The sequence below is a fragment of the Orycteropus afer genome, unplaced genomic scaffold (genome assembly GCF_000298275.1).
Source record: "Orycteropus afer afer isolate SDZICR_OR568_19922 unplaced genomic scaffold, OryAfe1.0 scaffold00421, whole genome shotgun sequence".
Lineage (NCBI taxonomy): Eukaryota > Metazoa > Chordata > Mammalia > Tubulidentata > Orycteropodidae > Orycteropus > Orycteropus afer.
Genome location: NW_006922008.1, coordinates 808,692 through 832,305, shown reverse-complemented (window position 1 = coordinate 832,305; position 23,614 = coordinate 808,692). Strand labels below are relative to the sequence as shown.

The following is a 23,614-nucleotide window of genomic DNA, read 5'->3' as shown; positions in this document are numbered from 1 at the left end:
TCAGCGAGAGACCAATAGCTGCATGTAACAAGAGAGAAGGGATGGGGATGGAGGGACAGGGACAAGGAGAGAGGCAGTGTGGGTAAAGAGAAAAAAAAAAAAATTAAAAAAAGAAAAGTTAGGAAGAGGGTTACGGGCAGGGAAGAGAGCGCCAGGAGCAAAGAACGAACGGTCACAGCTACAGACAGAAGGTTCGGGAAAGAGGAAAAGGAGGAAAGGAAGTAGGGGCAGGAAGTGCATTAATAAGACCAGCCAAACTGGAGTTGAGTAACTCTGAGTAAGATGTGCAAGGGGGGAAAAAATCACCATGAAGTCAGTAATCAAACAGCTCAGACTGCTACAAAACAATATGTACATCCAAAGTCCAGGCGGCATTACTCAACAGCATCGAAAATAAAAGGGGGAAAGGAAGAGGAGGAGGAGCAACAAGTCAAATCACATTTTGTAGTGTTAATGTGAGATGGCAGATGGACTTTTTTCTTTCTTATTTAATTGTTTTGTAATTACATTTTTAAAAGCTTCTTCTCTAGTGCTTTTGTTTCACTTACCGCCAACGGGTACCATCGCCAGCATTGTGTATAGTTACCATGGAAAGAGTGAGTCAAGTGGAGGGCCCTAAATGCTAAACCATTGGAAAGGGGGGGAAAAAAAAAAGCAAAATATGCAGACATCTTACTCAAAATGGTGGCTTTTATATTTAATACTTTTAAAAATTGGGAAAGGGGAAAGGAGCCAGTTAACCTTCACTGCGTTATTAACAAGAGCTGGTGAACACCGGGTGGCTGACTCAATTACACCAACATTACACTGCAGCCAGCCATCGAACCCCCTCAAGAATTTTATTTGTAATAATGTCAGAAATAACTGCTGAAACTCTTGATATTTAAATATATAAAGAAGCTACATAAAGTCTGGCGTCTTTCCCCCCTCCCCACAACCTCCACCATCCTCTAGTCCTTGCCTACCACACGCACATGTTGGCGAACTGGCCTCCCAAGAGAAAGAGGGGATTGGCTGGCCCACTAATTCATTACAGGACACAATGTTATAAACTGGACAGTTGGTAGACGTTTTTCAGTTAGTTTTGTTTAGGTCTGATCACAGAAATTCGGAATCTAGCAAACTGAAGCAAAGGAAAAAAACCAAGAGAGCAGAAGGATGAACTTTTTGGAAGAAGAAAAAAGTAAATAAAAAAACAAATAAACAAGCACACGCACACGCAAAAAATAAAAATCAAAACCCCCTAAACAACCAAAAAATGAGGGGAGGAGGACAGAAGTGTTACTTTGATACATTTTAGTGCAAAAAGGTGAAGGACACAGATACAAACACACACACACAGGTGTGCGCCCCCCTCTCTCTCTCTCTCTCTCTCACACACACACACACACACAAGACAGGGTTCCAAATGTGAAAGAAGTGAGGCAATACACAAAAGAAGAAATAAAAATATAAACCGGAAATTGAATTATTGAAGACATGCACCTCGATTTTACGGCCCTCTACCACGGTGCCGTGTAATTTCTCCCTGGCCCTGTCTGCATCAGCACTAGTCTCGAAAGTTACGAACCCGAATCCCTGCATGCAGCGGGAGAAGGGGGGAAAACATGCACATCGTTATATTGAAATACTGGTCTCTTGGTAAATAGAGAAAAAACATCACAGCATGAAACTGACATAGCAACAACTCAGCGGTACTCGCCCAAAGTCACATTTTTGGTCCATGCATATTTTGTAAAGGAAAATTAAATCCAATAAAAAAATAAACAACAACTACAATAATAATAGTAATACTAATTTAATTAACAACAATGATAACAGTAATAAAATAAAACATAATACATGTGAGGCCAGACTAAAATTAAGGTATAGAGTTACTCAGGTCCAATTAGTCGATTAAAAACCTGATCTTTTTAAAAAAATGATCATGGGATTTGTTAGGGAAGTAATGGGAACTCAGGATACAGTTCTCAGGTCAGGATCAGGACAACGTCTCTGGCCATGTCCTCAGGGAGGCCTCTGCCACGGGTGCTGCTTGGGCCTGGCCGCTGCCCTACTCAGGCAAGGGGTACAGGTCACTCTGTAACTCGACTGAGAAGAGCCCGGAGGCAGCCCACTCCCCCAGGAGCCTCCGCTCTGAAGGTGCTCAGCCAGCTCTCTCACCATGCAGGCCGATGTGCTCACTGTGGCCACCTCACTCTGTGGGCCCAGATCCCACTGTGCCTGCCAGTCCCCAGGTTCTGCTGCACCAGTTTTCTGCCGCTGGACTCGGCTGTGCCTGCCACTGCTTCTTGTTGCTTCTCCCTGTTCCTGCGTCTCCTCTGTCTTCAGTGTGACGGCTCCTTCTCCCTTTCCCTAACACCTCAGGCTGCCACTGTCTCTCTCCTTCAATCTGAACATATCTTAATGTCCTTTCTTTCTTTTTCAATCATGCTGTCAATGTATATGTCCTTCCACGTAATGCTAAAATCTACTTAATTAAATTGACCCTCTAACACTCCAAACTTATTATTACCTAGTGACTTCTATTCTGCATGAAGTAAGTGTAATCATTGTATGATGAGATTTTTCAGGGGTCTGATCATTTTAGCCCCATTCTGCTCACTGCTTGTGTCACTGTGAATTTCTTTGGAAAGTTCAGGCGGTGTTGCTGTGCAATTCTGTAGGCACTGCATGGACCAGGAGAGCACATTCAGGTTCTTCTAACAAATGAAAATGCCTTCAAGCAGGGCTCAGTCCAACTTTGATCCTTCCTCAATGCCAACTTTAAATGGCCAGATTGGCTGCTGCTATTGTTAGTTGCTACTGAATTGGCCCCAGAGCCACGGGGACCCCGTGTACAAAGGAACAAAACCCTGCTGGCCCTGCATCATCCCCATGATTAGCTGCACACTGGACTGCTGTGATCCACTGGGTTTTCACTGGCTGACTTTCGGAAGCCGATTGCCAGGCCTTTCTTCCTCATCTGTCTTAGTCTGGAAGCTCCTCTGAACCTGTCATGTTCAGCATCAGAGCAACACTGAAGCCTTCACTGATAGATGGGTGGTGACTGCTCTTGTGGTACATTGGCTGTGAACTGAACCTAGGTCTCCTTCGTGGAAGGGAAGAGTCCTACTGACCCGACTGACAGAATAAAAATACGCTCGGCTGAATGTCAGAACATTGCTAACCTTAATTTGCCTAAATCTTGAATGTGCTGATGCCTATATTTGATGCTAAACTTATCTGCAGTGTTCCATATATACTGACACAAGGACAAGTCAACAGGGGAAAGGAATGAGATCTAGTTTAGTGACATTAGTTACATACTTCAGTAGGAAAATAATATTATAAGATATCAATATAGTCATAATTCTGAGTTAGGACTAATTTATCTGTCTCTTGTAAATGCTGTGAAAAAAAAATAAAATTCTAATTAATTAGGTAGACAAGACAGGAGACCAAGGAGTTAACCCACTTTACTCCTGTGTTCACATTCTATTTGAAAAGGCTGTCTGAGTCATAATCATCAATTTCAACATCAGCAGGATTTACTACATATTTACATGATGATTTTAAAAGGCACTGTATCAGCTTTATTCTAGGTGCTTTATCATTATCCCTTTGCTTTGCGACTGTAATTCTAGGAATAATTTCCTCACACCACGCCCTCATCTGTAGTGTGGTACATTCCCAGGGTTTCCAGTGAAGTCCTCACTTCCCAGAACCTCCTTTGCCCGCCCAGTGCTCTTTAATATTCCATTGAAGGCTGACTCGGAAGCTTTTACTTTTAACTGACGTTTCGCCTCAGCCATTGGAAACTGAGTACTCCTATACATACGAAACGTGTTTTCAATTGAGTTAGTAAGTAATGTGCATTTTCAATCAAAAATTTGATAAACCCAAGTCCACTGTTCTGAAGGATCTGATGGCTCGATATTTTAAAGGATCATACAATTGGGTGGCTTTCATGGCAGATTCCGATGGACTACCTCTACCAACAACTTGGATATCACTACAAATGACTACAAAATGCAAAGCTAAGCTGATAGAATTTTTAAAACATATATTATTTAGGGTGGGAGCTCTGGTAGCATAGTGCCTAAGGCACTTGACTGCTAACCAGAAGGCTGGCAGTTCAAACCCACCAGCCACTCCTCAGAAGGAAAATGGGGCAATCTACTTCCGTAGTGATACTGCCTCAGAAACCCAAGGAGAGGTCGCTATGAGTCGGTCCAACTTGACGGTACATAACAACAGCAACAACAATTGTTAAGGATGGAATACTATGGATGATTTTAGTAGTACTCTTTCCTAAAGAACGTACAAATTTGTTGAAAACATCAATTGGGAACACACTTTCAGAAACAAATTTTGTCATCAGTATGTTATAGCCACCTATATACTTCAAGGTATTCAAGGACAAGTCACTCATAAATCACACCCACTGGTCATCTACACTAGTATCTGCTGAAGCCAAGAAGCCTGTTCTCCAAGACTGGAGAATTCTCTGAAAGGAAAATGAAGCCTTTTAAGCAAGGTCACAGACAAGTTTTACGTTGTATTTTACAAGCGTTACAATTCGTATCCCAAGTGATCCTCATGGTCTTATAGATTTAAATTAATAACTTATAAATAAACAGTCAGACAACAAGATAGGTCAAGACTAATGCCCATCTGTCTATATCTGTACACACACACATACATACTTGTTTGTCTTTTCTATACAACTATGGGACTATATGAAGAAAAACGTGGTATCAGGATTGGAGGAAGAATCATTAACAACCTGAGATATGCAGAGGATACAACTTTGCTTGCTGAAAGTGAGGATGACTTAAGGCACCTACTGATGAAGGTTGAAGAATACAGTCTGCAGTATGGATTACGTCTCAGTGTAAAGAAAACAAAAATCCTCACAACTGGACCAATGAGCAGCATCATAATAAATGGAGAGAAGATTGAGGTTGTCAAGGAATTCACGTTGCTTGGTTCTACAATCGATGCCAACAGGAGCAGCAGTCAGGACATCAGACGACGTGTAGCATTGGGAAAGTCAACTGCGAAGGAACTGTTTCAAGTGCTGAGGAGCAAGCATATCTCCTTGAGGACTAAGGTGCGCCTGACACAAGCCATGATATTTCCAATCGCCTCGTATGCATGTGAGAGCTGGACAATGAATAAGGAAGACCGAAGAAGAGTTGATGCTTTTGAGTTGTGGTGCTGGCGAAGAATGCTGAAAGTACCGTGGACTGCTAAAAGAACTAACAGATCTGTCCTGGAGGAAGTGCAGCCAGAATGCTCCTTGGAAGCAAGAATGGCCAGACTTCGTCTCACCTATTTTGGTCATGTTGTAAGAAGGGACCATTCCCTGGAGAAGGATGTCATGCTTGGTAGGGTGGAGGGTCGACGAAAGAGGGGGAGGCCTTCAACGAGATCGATTGACACGGTGGCTGCAATGATGGGCTCAAGTATAGCAGGGATTGTGGGGCTGGCGCAGGATCAGGCAGTGTTTCGTTCTGCTGTGCATGGGGTCGCTATGAGTCGGAAACGACTCGACGGCACTTAACAACAACAACAACAACATGGGATAGAAAGGATCTGCGGGTTTCATTTCAGAGGTAAAGAAACTGAGGTTGAGCTCCAAGGATATACAGCAGCTAATGGTGAGAAAATGAGAAAATCAGCAGTCCCATCTAAAAGCCTTCTAACTGTCCTTACCATTTGTAGTTGCTACACATTCTCTACGACCCTTATTCCTGGGATGTGTTCATAGAACATATGTGACACAAAACTGCCTCTAAAAGCATGAACGGTGGTTTCATAAACATGGACATTTTATAGTCAGCAAATGACAATGCTTACTATCAATGTCTACTTGTGTAAGATTCTGTCAATAATGACTTTAATATTTGGAAAGAAAATTTAATTTTCAAATGCTTCGAAAGTGTTTTTATAAGGAAACGTGCTTATATGCCAATAAAAATGCTAATCAAGACACCAGAGAAATCAAAATAAAGCAGTCTCTACAGGCATCTTGACCAAGGGAAAAAGGAAGAAAACAGCCTGGTTGATGCTTTGGGACTTCCTGATAGGAAGAGCAATGACGTCAGAGGCAGAGCAATGACGTCCCAGGCTGTCCACGTGCTAATCACTCCCCAGAACTCTGGGAATATGTTACCTTATGTGGCAAAAGGGTTAAGTTAACGGTCTTGAGTTGAGGAGATTATCTTGCATTATCTTGGATTAGCTGTGGGTCCAATGTCATCACAAAGGTGCTTACAAGTGAGAGGAGGAGGCAGGACAGTCAGACTCACAGTGATACGGCCTGAGGAAAATGTGACCAACACCGGCTTGAAGATGGAAGGGGGCCACAGGCCAAAGAAAGCAGTCGCCTCTGTTCTCATGTGCTGCCGAGTTGATTCTGACTCACGGCACCCGTGTGACAGGGTGAAAGGGTGAGACGCCCCAGAGCATGCTCCAGGCTGTAATCTTCCCAGAAGCAGACTGCCAGGTCTGTCTCCCACAGAGTGGCTGAGAGGGCTCTGATTGCCAACCTTTTAGTTAACAGAGCACTTAACCTGTACGCCACCAGGGCTCCTTGAAGTAGCCTGTAGAGGCTGGAAAAGGCAAGGAAATGGATTATTCCTTGCCAGACTCACTGCCATCGAGTTGATAGGACCCTAAAAAGGACAGAGTAGAACTGCCCCACAGGGTTCTAAGGCTGTAGACTTTACTGAAGCAGGGCATCTCATCTTTCTCCTCTGCAGCAGCTGCTGAGTTTGAACCACCGACCTTGCACTTAGCAGCCCAGTGTTTAAGCACCGTGCCACCAGGGCTCCTTGATTATCCCCTTAGTGCCTACAAAAGGCGTGCAGACCTTGGTTTTGGCCAAATGAAACCCACTGTAGCCTTCTGACCTCCAGAACTGTAAGATACGAAATCTGTGTTATTGTAAGCCACCAAATTTGTGGTGATTTGTTTAGAAGCAACATGAAACTAATACAGACCTCTCAGAATTAAAGCCCATGACTGAAAAATAGGAGATATAATCAGCATTTCTACAGTGTTGTTCTTACTTAGTTTTTTCTCAGGTTGAAACTTTTAAGGATGACTCTCCACATCCCAACTTCACGTTGGCTTACCTGTCACATTTACAGGTCAGTTACGAGAATATGAACTCAAGATTTAATTTTTTTTTTTATAATATACTATTTCTTCAATAAAATTTGGCATTTTAAGAAATACACCAGGAACTGTGCTAAGGGTCATCACACAGATTATCCAACAGTAAACAGTTACCAATATGAAACACAGAAATTATGTTTTAACTTCCCTTCTTTCTTAGAAATCTAGTTTACAGTAAGTTTGGTCATTCTGATCTCTTGCTTTGAAAAAAAAAAGTTAATAATGTTATATCAGTAACACATTTTTCTGAGAACAGCTTCAAAAGACCCAGACATTATGCACAGAGGGCAACATAATAACCAGTCTAAATAGGCACAAAGTCCCACTGAGGCTAAGCTCAGACAACTCTCATCAGAGGCACAGAGAGGACAGAAAACTTTAAGTCATCTAAACTCTCATGAATGAAAAACAGATAGACAAAAAGTGGACTTTTATTTTTAATTTAAAAACAGAAAAGGTGTTGAGATAATTTGGTCTACACCAGCGCCGCCCAACAGAAATACAGAGTGAATCACATATCTAACTGGTAATTGTCCAGTAACCACATTAAAAAAGGATAAAAAAAAAAGTAAAATCAATTTTAATAGTACATGTTATTTAATCCAGTATCTACAATGTATTATCATTGCAACATGATATCATTATAAAGGCATAATTAGTAAGACATTTCCCATTCTTCTTTCTTTGCTAATTTGAAGTGTTTTACCCTGAGCGCACACTGCAGTTTGGACTCCCCACATGCCAACTCCTCAGGGCAGCCACTGTACGTTACAGAGAAAGGCTATCTGCTTTACTTTCCTACCCATGGCCTTCGACGTTAACAGCGTGCATACACCAGCATTATATTAGTGATCTACCAGCTATCTAATCTGCCTTTTGGAAACAGAGGCATGGTCCGTGGTTGTAATGAAAACCTCCACCAAGTATTATCACCTGTCTTGATGTCCACTTATAATCAAGGGCACAGAGGAGCCGAGTAACTGTCACCTTTTCAGTCTGGCCTCAGATTGCAACAAATAACAAGCAATAAAATGAGCACTGTAAAAAAGTATTTTTATTCGTGTAATCTTTGAATTTTCCCATCTCAGAAGAATGAGAAAGAAAATTTGCCATGTAACTTTTAAGGGAGAAATCAAAAGCAGATGGCTCTCCTGGGAGTGGCCAGAACACAGGGATTAAAAATAAATGAAAGAACAATAAAACTAAAACCCATAAAATGGTAACAAAAGAAAAATAAACTAAGCCGTTTGGAAATCCATGCACTGTTAATTCTGTTGTAAGCATGATAAAAAACATTTCACTTCAGCAATACCTATAAAATATTACTGAAAATCACAAAGGCCTACTTAGTGTGACTTCAAAGAAAGTATTCTGACTATATTAAATAGTTTCCTTTGCATGAAGTCAAAAGTTAGACAAACAGGCAAGAATTACAACACATCACTTTCATTTTCCTTGGATCCATAACCAACACCCATGGAAGAAGTAGTCCCCTGCACTGGCCCCCCCAAAAAGCAAACGATGTATTTCACTGGGCAAATTCCTGCAAAAGACCTCTTTAAAGTGTTAAAAAACAAAGATACCACTTTGAAGATGAAGGTGTGCCTGGCCCAAGCCATGGTATTTTCAATCTCCTTATATGCATGTGAAAGCTGGATAATGAATAAGGAAGACTGAACAAGAACTGCTGTCTTTGAATTGTGGTGTTGGAAGAGAAAACTGATTAATACCAGAGACTGCCAGAAAAATGAAGGAACCTGTCTTGGAAGATGTACAGCCAGAACACTCTTTAGAAGGGAGGGTGGTTAAGATTGTGTCTCACATGCTTTAGATATGTGATCAGCAGGGACCAGTCCCTGGAGAAGGACATTATACTTAATGTCCAGTGAAAAAGAGGAAGGCCCTCAATGAGAAAGACTGACACAATGGCTGCAACGATGGGCTAACACATGCCAACAACTGCGAGAATGGTGCAGGGCAGGGCAGTCCTTTGTTCTATAGGGTCACCATGAATCAGAACAGACCCAACAGTGCCTAACCACTAACAACAACTTGTGTGTGAGGAACGGAAATAAGAGGGTTTTTATCCTCCCTAACTCCAGCCTGAACTTAAGCCCAACCTAAACCCAGATCCCCCTCATTCCACAAAATCCACCTGAGAGAAATAATGAGAACATATTGACTAGGACTTGGCTAGAAACAACCATGGAGACAGCTGATGCTGTCTTAATAACTGGTACTGATTGGCTGAAGGTAAAAGGAGACTACATACTTAGTATTTAAGATACAGTCCCTTCAAGGGGCAACTACAATTATCAAAAGCATCTTGATAACATCTTATGAAAAACAAATACTAGATACTTTGTGTCTTATTTATCTATCTATTTATTTATTTATCTGTGAGCTTGATAATTATCACCAACCAACTGTTGTGTGGCTGGGTGACAGTGAATAGGATGGTGAAAAGTCTGAAGTTCAACCATGGAATGAACTTTTGAGAAGCAGCCAGCTCTTGATCACTACAAGAGTCTAGCAGGGAATGCACGGTCAAGTGCACTGGGGACTGAACCAGGTGATTATCACTGAGGATTCTGTTTCAGAGTCCATAGGAGCAAGAAGACTGGAAGGAAAACCATGGGATATCAGCACTGGTTGATTCTCTTTAGGGAATGATTTTTTCTTTCTATTTTTCATTAAGCAATGGTTTTTTAAAAGGTACTTTGAAAAATCCATCACTCTAATGACAATAAGAAGAGCGATAATATATTGTTCAAACTGAGACACTTTGAGAGAGAAGGGACGTCACTTAATAATTATGCTAAGGCAATAGTTATAAATGGGGAGTAAAAACGAAAAACCAAACTCACTGCTATCAAGTTGGATCCAACTCATAGCGACTCCTCCTCGGTTTCCGAGGTGATGTCACTATGGAAATAGATCACTCAACCTTCCTTCTGAGGAGTGGTGGGTTTGAACCACCAGCCTTCTGGTTAGCAGTCAAATGCCTTAGGCATCCTGGATAAATTAGGACATGGGAACTCTACCTGTAACCTATTTTCCTATTTATGTTAACACTTTTTCATAACTGGTAAAATTTGGAGAATAACGCTATACATGCTTCAGAACTCACTGCCATTGAGTCGATTCTGACTCATGGTGACCCTCAATGGGTTTCCGAGGCAGTAAATCTTCTGGAAGTAGACTGCCCCATCTTCCTTCCATGCAGCAGCTGGTGGGTTTGAACCACCAACCTTCTGGTTAGTAGTCAAAATGCCTTAGGCATTGCACCACTGGAGCTCCTTTATACATGTCGAGACCATCATTTTCTAGATTCCGTTTGAGTAAAACAAGTTCATTTTTTTTTGGCAGGGCCACCATCTCTCATCAGAGTCTAATTGTACATTTTCAAAGGATAGTCTTTGTTTCAGTTAATCACAGAAAATTAGACACAGCTGACTTCTGTTTATGTTTTCTGCAAAGGAGTGGGGAATAAAAATGTATTTTTAAAAATCCACATGAAATAATTTGAATGTATATGCATGTAGTGTGTGCATGCAGTGTGAGCATGTGTGTAATACACATTCATTCCATAGTCTGGGTAATCCCAATCCAGAACTTGAAAGAGAAGGAGGAGGAAAGAAGCGACTGGTTCTTGGGACACAGACATTCAACTCCAGGACGAGCTGGCAAAGGTGGAAAACGGGCAGGGGCAGCAGGGTGCTCACGTATGTTTTTAAATGGGTATACTCTGAAGTCCTCGGCCCACATCCCCACTGTTTAAAACAAGATAGGATAAAGAGTTGCTGTTTGGGTGAAGCAACTGGTTAAACACTGTTTTATACCTAAGCACTGCTTATCTCAGAATTATTTTGTGGCTAGTTTTTCCATTTCTACTATAAAAAAATTCAATGAAGCTTATTTTTGCACAAAGCGACTCTGTGTAAAAGCCTGAGCAACTCTTAACTCTAAACTATGGGTCCACACACGTCTCCTTTTCTTCGCTTGCTTTCCAGACATGTTGGAATTCTGGAGTCAAGCTCAAGTATAAAAGAAATGAGAAACCAACTTTAATTCACAAAAAGAAGAATACTCACTGACTTATCTTAGGTGGATCCCAAAAAAAGACATATATGGGCTTAACTCTCCAATAAACCTGTGTCACTGAGCCTCACAACAGTCCAGGGGAACCCATTCTGGCAAAGGAATGACTTCCGGTAACGTTAGGAAGGTCAGAGAGAAAAGACCTAGTTTTCTATCAGTTCTTGAAAACACATTCAGGGCAATCCTGAATTCTGTGCTTTGTTTTTAAAACATTTACCAATCAGCACAGAGCCTGTCGATGCTTTAGCAGCCCAAAGACAAAAAGGGGCAGCGAGGGCATAGTGTAAGCCGAGCGAGGTGGCACATTCCCTTAAGAGTCTCCAAATAGAAAAGGGAAGCTTGTGTTATTGTCTTAAAATGAAAATTATGGGGGAGAAGCAACTGGATCAGGTAATTAAAACATTTTTGGCAGCGGGCAAATCCTTGAAGTTGATGAAAGCAGCCTGAAAAAAGATAAATTTCCTTTGCTTCACAATAATTCAATCAAATTATTCTGTTGATAAGAAGCAAGCCCTCAATGCCTGATGCAGTTACATTGGGTTCCAGTTGTTAAGAGTCTAGTGAAAAGTATTTTAAGTGCATACACTTTAAACCAAAACTATGTCAACTGCTACTTTAGTTACGTAAACCATATGGTCAAATAATCTTCATGTATGTGTTTCACATTCATATGCCTGCCATCTCTAAACCATTGTCATTTTTCCACCTTGTAGCTAAGACATCTAGAAAAAGTAAACCTATATAGCAAAGGACCTATACAATAAATAGTTTTATTGGTTGCAGCTTGAATATATTTCATTTTAAAAATACTTACCAAGTGCTGGAGACATGTTCTGTATAGCCATATTAATCATTTTTGTTTTAACTGAAAACTGGAAGCTTAGATTATGATTATCTCTTTAAGAGTTAACAAATAACTATTAGACTTGGAATGGAATATTGTAATGCCGATACATTCTATAAGGAAAGGGGATAACCATCAGGAGCATCCATCCAACAGTGCAGACATTTGTATTAGCACAGATGGGGCAAGAGGCATGTAACGCTGGAGACGTATGTTATCAATCCCCAAAGTGTGGTGAATTTGGAGTAGGAAACTGAACAGAGGGACATACTGACTCATTTATTAGCTTTACTTAGCTTTTCTCAAATTCTCAAATGACATTCTTAGGAGATTTAATCACAGCCAAGAGCTGTGTGCATAGTTCAGGAGAGACGACCAAACGAGAATCAGTTCAAAAGTGCCGTCACCATGCCAGTGTGAGCAGAGCTGAACACAGCAAGGGAAGGAGGAGTCATGAGCTCGGCTGAGGCTGACTGGTTCAGGGGGGGTTTCACTTGTCAAGGACTCTTTCAGATAAAACTACAGTTATCCAATATTTTTTTACAACCCCATTCCCTGATTCCTCAAAGCACTGTGGCTTATTTTAGTACCTAAAAATTCTAAATCATATAGATGGGGAATTCAAAATAGTAAAATAATTAAGTAAATTTTAATTAAAAATTTCAGTTCTTCTATAGCATACCTTCAGAAGATGATATGTACATCAAATTGGACATTGTTATGTTCATTCGTATGCCAACAACCCCATTGTACTTGCAATTTAATTGACTTGACATCCTGAAGCTTCTCTACCTGGGTATAACTTTGAGGAAGAAACAGGTGAAATTCCTGAAGCACTACTCACTATACTAAAGCCCAGTTAAAATTTATATAAAAGAGAGAGCAAGTCAACTAAATAACTGAAATCTGAAATTTGTCCTAAAGATGTCATTTTGAAGTTTCATTTTAAAAAGCTGAATTGTTCTGACAGAAATTAGAATAGAATTTTACTTTTTCCAGTCACTCCTCGGAAGGAAGGTTGGGCAATCTACTTCCATAGTGATACCACCTCAGAAACCCAAGGAGGGTTCGTTATGAGTCGGGGCCGACTTGAGGGCACATAACAACAACAAGCCTTTTCAAGCTTTCTTTAAAATAAGAAAGCTTAGGCTAAATTTCGGTCTGATAAAGGACTGGCCTCTCTGACATCCTACCTCCTCACTGTCACGTTCTCCCTGGAAACTTCTCTTGCTCCTATCCTCCCAGTTACTTAAGTATGAGGATAAGGGGTGGCAAAGAGCTCATATTTAGGCACAATCTAATCCAAGCTAGATACTTGGGATACTTCTTTTGAAGGCTTAAAAAACAGTGTATGTTTTCTGAATATTTACTATTTAAAACGAAACTACACTAGAAAGAAACCAAGCACATTGGATACTGAAATGGGGCTTACCTTGGAGCCGCGTTCATTAAAGATTATTTCCACGTCTAGGATTTTGCCGAACTGCTGCAGAGACAAAACACAAACATGTATTTATGTTGACATACTACTGAAGGCCATGTTCACTCTCCCTTCCTTCTGTTTATACAAGTAAACAATGATTACACAAAAAATTAAAATATAGATACACAAAAAGGAAAAGGAGAAACAGAAAATAAAGATTGCCCACAACATTTTGCACACAGCCTTCCTAAATTTCCTTATATACACATATAGATATATACCACACACACTCTACATAGTGTTTTATATTTTACTTTGTTTTAGAACGTAATAAACATCACGAACAACTCTCCAACTCGAGTTACTAAGATATGTATCGGTGTTATCATATCTGCAAGCTGCCTGCTATTCTATCATATTTAATTATTTTTGGACATTAAAGATGATTACATTTATTGGTCACTTTAATATTTCTGCAATGAACACGAAGAATATTTTTAATAGCAACTATGCTTAGTAATTTGTTAAGTATTCTAACATTTGAAGAAATAAGGTGAAGACACCAGGAAGATCTAAATTATTGTTATAATTTAGATTTGACTATAATTTAGTCAACAGTTGACTGGAGGGTCATACACAAAACAGTTATCAAGAGGAAAGGAGTAGCTATAAAGGGACAAAACTGTTCAAATCAATATGTGGATGACGTGAATAAAATCTCCAGATATTTTTCTGGCTCACACTTCCTCTGAGTATCAGACTCATAGACCTAATTATCTGTTTCACTTGGATTTTAAACCAGACTTTGGGAAATGTGAAAAATAAAACGAACAAAAGAGAAACCATGCTTTCTGACTGGTTTGTTTTATTACTATTCTCATTCAAAACTGTGTACTAAGACAGCTCCAGTTTCCTAGAGTAAGACACCTGGGGTTGACGTCAGTTCCATGATCCCACAGAAAAGAAAAAGGCTGGCACACGAAGGAAGGTGGGGAATGATCTCCATGACTGCTCTGTAAGACGAAGATTTGTACAGTGCTTCAGGGATTGTTTTCTTGTACATTTTCCAAGGTATCCTAATAATATGCTCCTGGCGGAAGGGATGTCCTATTTTTATGTAAAGGAAAATGAGGCTAAAAGGGCTGTCCGTCAAGTTTCCTGAGCTGGTAGCAGAGGAGCATGGAGTCCTCTGCTCTTTATCAATGCCACTGCCCTTCCATGGAAGAGGCGCTAACCACGTAGAATAAGCAGGTATTCCTTGCAAGGAAAACTTACTGCTTTTTCATTTTGTGCCTTATGGGAAGGGCCTAATGCATTTCCAGAAGTCACTGGTAAGTGGCTTAGGCAGGTCTTCAACGGACACTATTTTTGACCTCTCACATGCAGATGGACACATCTGCACAGACCTCCAGACACAGGACTCCATGTGACCTCTGACAGTTCGGAGGGGAATCTAATAAATCATGCTCCCAGGAAGATTCTTCTTGTAGGTGAGTTAAGTCCCTTCGCTGCCTCTCTATCTTCTGTTGCTCTTTTCTGGAGAGATGAAGAATGTCTACCGTTTTCTGTATAAAAGCTCTTCAAGTACTCCAAGAACATCACTAAATTCCCACCTTGGTCTTCTCTTCATTGTGGAAAACACATCCAGGTAGTTAGCCATACTGACAGAACTTCACTTCAGTGTCTTGTCACCATGAAGTAGCCACAACCAAGATTTTAAAAATGGAATCCATCCCCCCCACACACACCCCTTTAGAAGAGCACTAGGCATCTTTCCTGGTGATTTTTTTTTTTTTTTAAACTATTATTATCTCTTGGTCAGGCTCAAGATAAGAACTGTGATCAGGTAACAACACACAGGCTTGTAAAAAAATTAAGACTCACTTCCCCAAAGCTGTTCACTTTCCCAAAACTTAAATCTTGCTATTACACTTCCTGTTTTCATGACAGTCATTTTCAAGAGGAAGGAAACAGCTGAAGGAACACAGCAACCCTCTACGCACCAATCCTTTATAAACTGGGTAGATATTGGTCCTGACACTACTGAGTGTGAGCACGAAGTAAGAACAAAACCCTGAGGTCCTATCCACTTGCACAGATACTTAATTCACACAGTCTGAAAGGTAAGGCTTTCTACTTTTATTTTTATAGAAATTAAATTCAAGTTCAAGGAGGTTAAATGATTTTACCAAGGTTACACACAAATAGAACGTGAACCCTGGTTCTTTGATGCTCAAATCCATACACTTTCCACTTTAATGGGCCACCTCAAAACCTGTATTCTCTGCACTGTATCTTCTTAGACACTGCCAAAGGTGGAGGGTGAGCTGTGACAGCACAGTCCTGAAACTCGGTTCCTCTGGGCCTGTACTCAAGGAGGACAAGAAGGCAGTACAGTACTGGGCTTTTTTTTTTTTAAATTTTTATTGTGATGTGGGTGAAAGTTTACAGAACAATATCATTTTCCATACAGCAGTTCACATACACTTGTCTCATGACATTGACTGAAATTTCCCACAACACAACAGTTCTCTTCCTACTTCATCCTCATAGCTACCTCTTCCTTGTGACCTTCCCTCTCATGCACTCCTACTTCCCGAGCTGTCTCCCTGTGCATACACGGCTCTTCTATACTCCTATGATTGATCTCTTTAAGGAGTGTATCTACCTAATGGAAATAATTCAGCTCATATGCCTTTTGTTTGGCTGGAAGCCACAGGAGTGGGTTCAATTCCGGACCTGAAGGGCAGCTAGGGGCCATAGTCTCAGGGATTTCACCAGGCTTCATCAGACCAGCAAACTTGGTCCCTTTTTTTAAAAAAAAAATTTATGATTTTGAGTTTTGTTCCACATTGTTCTCCCACTCTATCCAGGACCTCCTACAGAGATCTCCGCTGAGTGGTTGACAGTGGTAGCCGGGTACCATGTAGTTGTTCTGGTCTCACAGTCATAGGCTGAGGATCTCATGGTGTACCAGTCCCTTGGACTAATTGTTTCCATGAATCTTTGGTTTTCTTCATTCTTCTTTGGTCTGGATGAGGAGAGACCCATCGTTGCATCTAGATGGCGGCTTGCAAGCTTTTAAGACCCCAAGTACTGTACTGGGCTTTTATGGAAGGCGAATGTGACAGGATGAATAAGCTGTGGTCACCACACTCATCTGAACATTAGAATCATCTGGGGAATCTGGTAAAAATGCCAAAGCCCAAGGCATACCTCAGACCAATCAGGTCATGACTTTTGGGTGTGAGACACAAACATCAGTCTCTGAAGTTCCTGAGGTGATTTCCTGAGGTACATGTTTGCTCTTTTAGGTGAAACTAAGCATACTATTAATACATTGACTAAGTCTGCTTATCCCAGTTTGTCAGGTACTACCCTAGTTTCTGCATTGAAAGCCTCACATCCCAAGAAACTGCTCAGTCCTGAGGAAACAGGAGGCATGGTCACCCTATGTGTGTGAGAACCTCAAAAGCTAATGTACAGAGTAGACCAGGTGACAGAAAAAGGTCTTTTAGAGACTTTTTAAAGACTAGAATATTGACCTACCTTGGATTTTTCTCAATCTATCTGTAGCTTTATCCTAAAGTACTAATGGCTAATAGCACATATGATGGATTAAATTATATCTCAATTGTGAGACTTACCCCAAACATCTGTCGGAGGTCAGGGTCCCGGAAGCGGAAAGGAATATTAGAGACATGAAGTCGCTTCGGGGTAGATTTACTCTCTGAATTTTCACTACTCTGTGTCTGTGACTGCTGGCCGTCTGTCTGGGCTCCCCCTTCTGTCTGCTAGGAAAGAAACAAACAATGTGGAAAGACAAACAATTACTCCACAGGAATTATACTTGACAAAGTCCTCCCTCAGCCCAACGATTCTCAAATAGCATGTCTTAAAGGAAAATTACAGTTATCTCTTCAAAGAGGAAAAAACCTAAAACCAAAGATGCCATCTTTGTTCAAAGTGTAATAATCTACAATTGAAATTCAGGACTTTTGAATATTTAGATAGCATATGAGTAAACTGGGAGAAAAAGGGCACAGGAACGCTAAGTGACATGCCTAAGGTCACATGGAAATTGACATGTTGACATGAAAGCAGTACTGTTAACTCTTAGACTCTTAGTAGAGCCTTCTCTTCTTGAGAACTTTTTTGTTTCTACAATGAAGTACCATTGTACGTCGTCGTAGAAATAGTGTGTTTTTGGTCTACTATCTCAGGCTCTCCCAAAAGAACACAATCAGGGAATATTTCTATGCTTTACTCTATTACTTCCAGAAGAGAATCACTGTGTTGCCAACATATTATATGATATTATTTATGAAGAGGAGACATTGAGGGACAATGGGCAGTTTGTTCGAAATGGAAGAAGCGTCTTACTCTACTCTCGACTCTCATAATTTAAACAATTCCAGCTAATTTTGCACAAGGGGGCCCCCTCCTCTGTAGGCCAGCAAACTTGTATTTCACATTGGAAACTAACAGTTGGAAAAGGCATTTAAGGATCCTGACCAACCTACAACACAACCCGTAAATGCTATCTATTTATCTGTCTGTCTGTCTGTATCTATCTGTATGTATGTACCATCCAGATGCTAGACGTGTATGTGTAAGTATCTGCCGAGTGCAGAAGAAGTGAGTGTGGATGTGCATATTTAACTCATGAATCTCCTCTGCAGCACTGCAGGTGTGCATTCGTCTAATTTTACACCCTACACCCTCCAAAAAGTTGCTATGTGAGAAATACTTCTGACAAATATCTAACAGGTGTGACATATTCTAGGCATGCAAAAAAACATTTATTTTGAAGTATTCATCTGGCAACTTAAAACCCTTATGTCTTTACTTCTCCCTATGAAGTGCATGCCAAACTGGATGGCTTGCTGAACGATTTTTAAAGAACTAACATCCTTTTAAGACAGGAGTGGAATGTGCTGGTCTTATTGTCTCAACTGAGATGGAACTAAGTCCCTAATAGACTTCCCTAAATTGACTCAACATTCTAGCTAAAGGAAATGGAATGAGAGATAGGTACTTCTGGCTCAGAGATGTTAGTAACCATCCTGAAGAGAAATCTGAGACTTTAAAATATAAAAGATGATAAGGAATAAACTCTAAAGGAATACTGGTTCTCAAACATCAATTGAAGTGATGGCAACATTTCATTTCATCTATCCAGGCCTTGCAGATGGCCTAAATGTGCAATGACACATGGGATAGAAAAACAGCAGAAATGGGAAAAGCCATGAAGCCATGTTCTGCGAAAGTGTAAGGTTTTCAATCAACCATCTGAGCACATGCAGACTAAACAAAACAGATTCTATCTGAAGATGAAACTCACCAAGTCACTAAAACAGTAAAACATGGACAACAACATGCAGTCAAAGCAATAACCACCAATTGCAATGAATGTTCATTCAACACCTTCAACGTGCCTCCTACCCCTTTCACAGCTAGACCCCAGAAAACTCTCTCTTCGATCAAACTTGAAAAACCAGATCTGGCCTGTGGACGACAGTCTGCCAGTGAGGAAAGTTAAAAAGCTGGGAATCTACAAGCTCCAAACCGGTTCTGTACGTGCTGGCAGCGCACACAACCCGAACTAGTGAACGTGAGGACACGAGCCCTGACTTCAGTGCTGCCCAAGGTGCTTCTTGACATGGAGGGTTCTCTGCTGCCCTGAAGACCTAGCTTACGGAGGTCAGAAGCCAGACTGGGTCATTTTACAGCCTTGTGGTGAACATGCACATTTTTCAGTATCTACATTTTAAACTTTAGTTCAAGGGAGACTTGGCAGGTGTAAACTATCACTGCCAAAATCTCAAGCCATATGGTTTAATGTAAATTTTTAAATTGAAGTACAATGGGTAAAATGTACAAACCACAAGTGTACAGATGAATGACTTTTCACGAAGTAAATATGCTCATGTTGCTGTCAAATTAGACCAAGAAACAGAACTCCAGGAGCCTCCTCAAGTCCCACTCCAGTCACCAGCCTCCTGCCAAAAGGACTGCATTATCCTGACTCCTAACTTCCCAAACGAGTTTCGGCATTTTTGAACGTACAGCAGTGCATCGTGTGGTATGTATTCTCTTGTGCCTGGCTTTTTTCACGTGTTCTATTTGTGTAATGTATACACACATATATACATCTATTCATCCATTCTTATTCCACTGTACAAACATACAGAATCTACATGAGCTGGTTCTGGTTTCTGGCTACAAGGAACAACATTCCTGTGAGCATTCTTGTTACATGTTTCTGGGTGCACAACAACAGGCATCTCTGTTCAGTCCATGTACATCTGTGAGTGGATTTACTGGGTCAAGGAAATATGTATGTTCAATCTTAATAGACACTGCCAGTTACCTAAAATGGCTGTATTAACTTACACCCCCATCAACTGTGTATGTGAATTCTGGTTGCTCGTAGTACAAGCACAAATTGAAAAAACGAAACCCGTTGCCACTGAGTCAATTCCAACTCACAGCGACCCTGTAGGACAAGGCAGAACTGCCCCATAGGGTGTCCAAGACTGTAAATTCTTATGGACGCAGGCTGCTTCATCATTCTCCCATGGAGTACAGGTATACCTCAGAGATATTGCAGGTTCAGTTCTAGACCACCGCAATAAAGCAAATATCACAATAAAGCAAGTCACACACACATTTTAGTTTCCTGGTGCATATAAAAGTCATGTTTACTCTACACTGTGGTCTACTAAGTGAGAAAACTTTATGAAAAAGTTTTAAAATATTGTGAGAATTATCAAAATATGACACAGAGACATGAAGAGAGCATATGCTGTTGGAAAAATGGTGCCAACAGACTTCATCAATGCAAGGCTGCCACAAACCTTTAATTTGTAAAATACGCAATGTTTGCAGGGTGCCATAAAGTGAAGCACAATAAAACAAGGTTGCTTGTACTGTCGTTTTCATTTTAACTATTCTAGCGGGAGGTAGGAGAAATTCTAGTAGTGCTGTGGTTAAAACACTGGGCTGCTTACCAACATGTTGGTGGTTTGAACCTACCAGCTGCTCCGCAGGAAAAAGATGGGGCAGTCTGTTCCGTGAAGATTGTTGTTGTTTGTCGTTATGCGCCATCAAGTTGTCTCTGACTCATAGCGACCTTCTGTACAACAGGACAAAACGCTGCCCGGTCCTGTGCTAGCCTCATGATCACTGCTGTACATGAGCCCACCGCTGCAGCCACTGTGCCAATCCATCGTGCCGAGGGTCTCGTTCTCTGACGCTCCACTTTACCAAGCGTGACGTCCTCCTCCAGAGAATGGTCCCTTCTGACAACATGACAAAAGCAGGTGAGATGAAGTCCGGCCATCCTTGCTTCCAACGAGTACTCTGGCTGTGCTTCATCCAGGACAGATTTGTTACTTCCTTCAGCAGTCTAGGATACTTTCAGCATTCTTCGCCAGCACCACAACACAAAAGCATCAATTCTTCTTCAGTCTTCCTTATTCACTGTCCAGCTATCACATGCATATGAGGCAATTGAAAACACCATGGCTTGGGTTAGGCACATCTTAGTCTTCAAGGAGATACCTTTGCTCTTCAGCACTTGAAAGAGGATTTTTGCAACAGATTTTCTCAATGCAACACATCTTTTGATGTCTTGATTGCTGCTTCCATTGGCACTGATTGTACAACTAAGTAATAGGAAGTTTTGACAACTTCAATCTTTTCTCCATTCATCATGATGATGCTTACTGGTCCAGGTTGTGAAGAATTTTTTTTTTTTTAAATACTGAGGTCTAATCCATACTGCAGACTGCAGTCTTTTTTTTTCACTTTTTTTTTTTTTTTTAATTAGGATTTGGGTGAAGATTTACAGAGTAAATTCACTTTTCATACAGCAGTTCACATATACTTTGTCTCATGTCATTGACCAAAATTTACAATGCAGAAGCTCCCCTCCCACTTCCTCCCCATAGTTACCTCCTCCCAGTGTCCATCCCTTCATACTCTTCTGCACCCTGAGCTATCTCCCTGTGCATAAGCAGCCCTTCCTTCTCCCATGATTGTTCTCTCCAGGGCGTGTGTCTACTTGAGGTAACTGTTTAACTCACATGCCTGTACTTTGTTTGGCTGGAAACCACACTTGTGGGTTCAATTCCAGACCTGAAGGGCAGCTAGGGGCCATAGTCTCAGTGGTTACACCAGGCTCCATTGGACCAGCAAACCTGGTCCCCACCTTCTTTTTTTTTTTTTTCCTCCAAATGATTTTGAGTTTTGTTCCACATTGTTCTCCCTCTTTATGCAGGATCTCCTATATCCCTTCCAAGTGGATGGCAATGGTAGCTGGGCACCATCTAGTTCTTCTGGTCTCATAGTTGTATAGGTTGCAGATCTGATGGTGTACCAGTCTCTAGGACTGGCTGTTTCCATTAATTTTGGTTTTCTTCTTTCTTCTTGACGAGGAGAGACCTGTTGTTGCATCTAGATGGCAGCTTCCTAGCTTTTAAGGTCCCAGTCGCTACTCGCCAAAGTAGTAGGTGGAACAATGTTTTGTATAGTATGTTATGCCAATTGAGCTTGATGTCCCCTGCGACTATGGTCCCAAGCCCACAGGATCAACTACTCGGTCCCTCTGGGTAGCTGGCTGTGACCAAGCAATGACCATAACCTTGCCCCTTGTCAGCAGACTGCAGTCTTTTAATCTTCATCAGTAGTCATCTTCACTTTCAGCAAGCAAAGTTGTGTTGTCTGCATACTTCAGGTTGTTAATGAGCCTTCCTCCAATCCTGATGCCACATTCTTCACAGAGTCCAGCTTCTCGGATTATTTGCTCAGCATACAGGTCGAGTAAGTATGGTGAATGGATACAACACTGGTAACTCCCTTCCTGATTTGAAAACATGCAGTATCCTCTTGTTTTGCTCAAACGACACCATCCTGGTCTGTGTACAGGTTCCTCACGAGTACAATTAAGTGTTTCGGAATTCCCATTCTTCTCAATGTTATCCACAGTTTGTTATGATCCACACAATCAAATGCCTTTGCACAGTCAATAAAACACAAGTATACATCTTTCTGGTATTCTCTGCTTTGAGCCAAGATCCATCTGACAGCAGCTATGATATCCATCACTCGTCGTCCCCTTCTGAATCCAGCTTGCATTTCTGGAAGTTCTCTGTCAATACACTGCTGCAACTGGTTTTGAATTATTTTCAGTAAGATTTTACTGACATGTAGTATCAATGATATTGTTAGATAATTTCCACATTCTGTGGGATCACCTTTCTGTGGACTGGGTACAAATGTGGATCTCTTCCCGTCAGTTGGCCAGGTAGCCATCCTCCAAATCTCTTAGCATAGCTGAGTGAGAGCCTCCAGCACAGCATCCATTTGTTGAAACATCTCAATGGGAATTCTGTCCATTCCCGGAGCCTTGCTTTTCACCAATTCCTTTAGTGCAGCTTTGACTTCTTCCTTCAACAACACTGATTCTTTATTTTTTTAAAGTTAATTTGATTTATTGAAATATATGAATATTGCTTTGATATATGAAAATTAATGTTTCATTAAGCACAAATAAATACCCATTACTAGGAATAATATATTTCAAAAGGACATGTAAGCTTCTGTTCTAAGAGATAAAAAAACATACAGTGAAAATACACATTAGTTAAATTTAGAAGAGTGCTTAACTAAAGCTAATATTATGTGATGGAATTAACAATACTTTCATAAACAAAACATGTTCTGTTGGACTTTTCATATAACTACACTGTTATCTAATGCTCTGGTGGCATAATGCCTAAGGCACTTGAGTGCTAACCAGAAGGCTGGTGGTTCAAACCCACCAGCCACTCCTCAGAAGGAAGGTTGGGCAATCTGCTTCCATAGCGATACTGCCTGGGAAACCCAAGGAGGGGTCCCTTTGAGTTGGGTCCGACTTGACGACAGTGAGTTTGGTTTGGTTTTAATCCTGAATGTTGCAATGGGAATCTTCGAATATTTACCTTTGATTTCTCCAAAATAAAATCAATGTTGTATGAAATTCTCAAGGGATTTGTTCATGAAGGAGCTAGTTATAGCATGATATTGGAGTTCTT

At 40.9% G+C, this 23,614-nt stretch overlaps 1 protein-coding gene across 1 annotated transcript in view; it reads right to left on the bottom strand.

The window, feature by feature from the left end:
• RBFOX2 (RNA binding fox-1 homolog 2) overlaps positions 1 to 23,614 on the bottom strand; it is a 420,257-nt gene that overhangs the window by 23,138 nt on the left and 373,505 nt on the right. The window contains exons 4-6 of the mRNA XM_042782714.1: positions 17,183 to 17,329; positions 13,545 to 13,598; positions 1,486 to 1,578 (exon numbers count right to left, since the gene is read on the bottom strand). Coding sequence (XP_042638648.1) covers positions 1,486 to 1,578; positions 13,545 to 13,598; positions 17,183 to 17,329 — 294 coding nt within the window. The remainder of the gene's footprint in view (positions 1 to 1,485; positions 1,579 to 13,544; positions 13,599 to 17,182; positions 17,330 to 23,614) is intronic.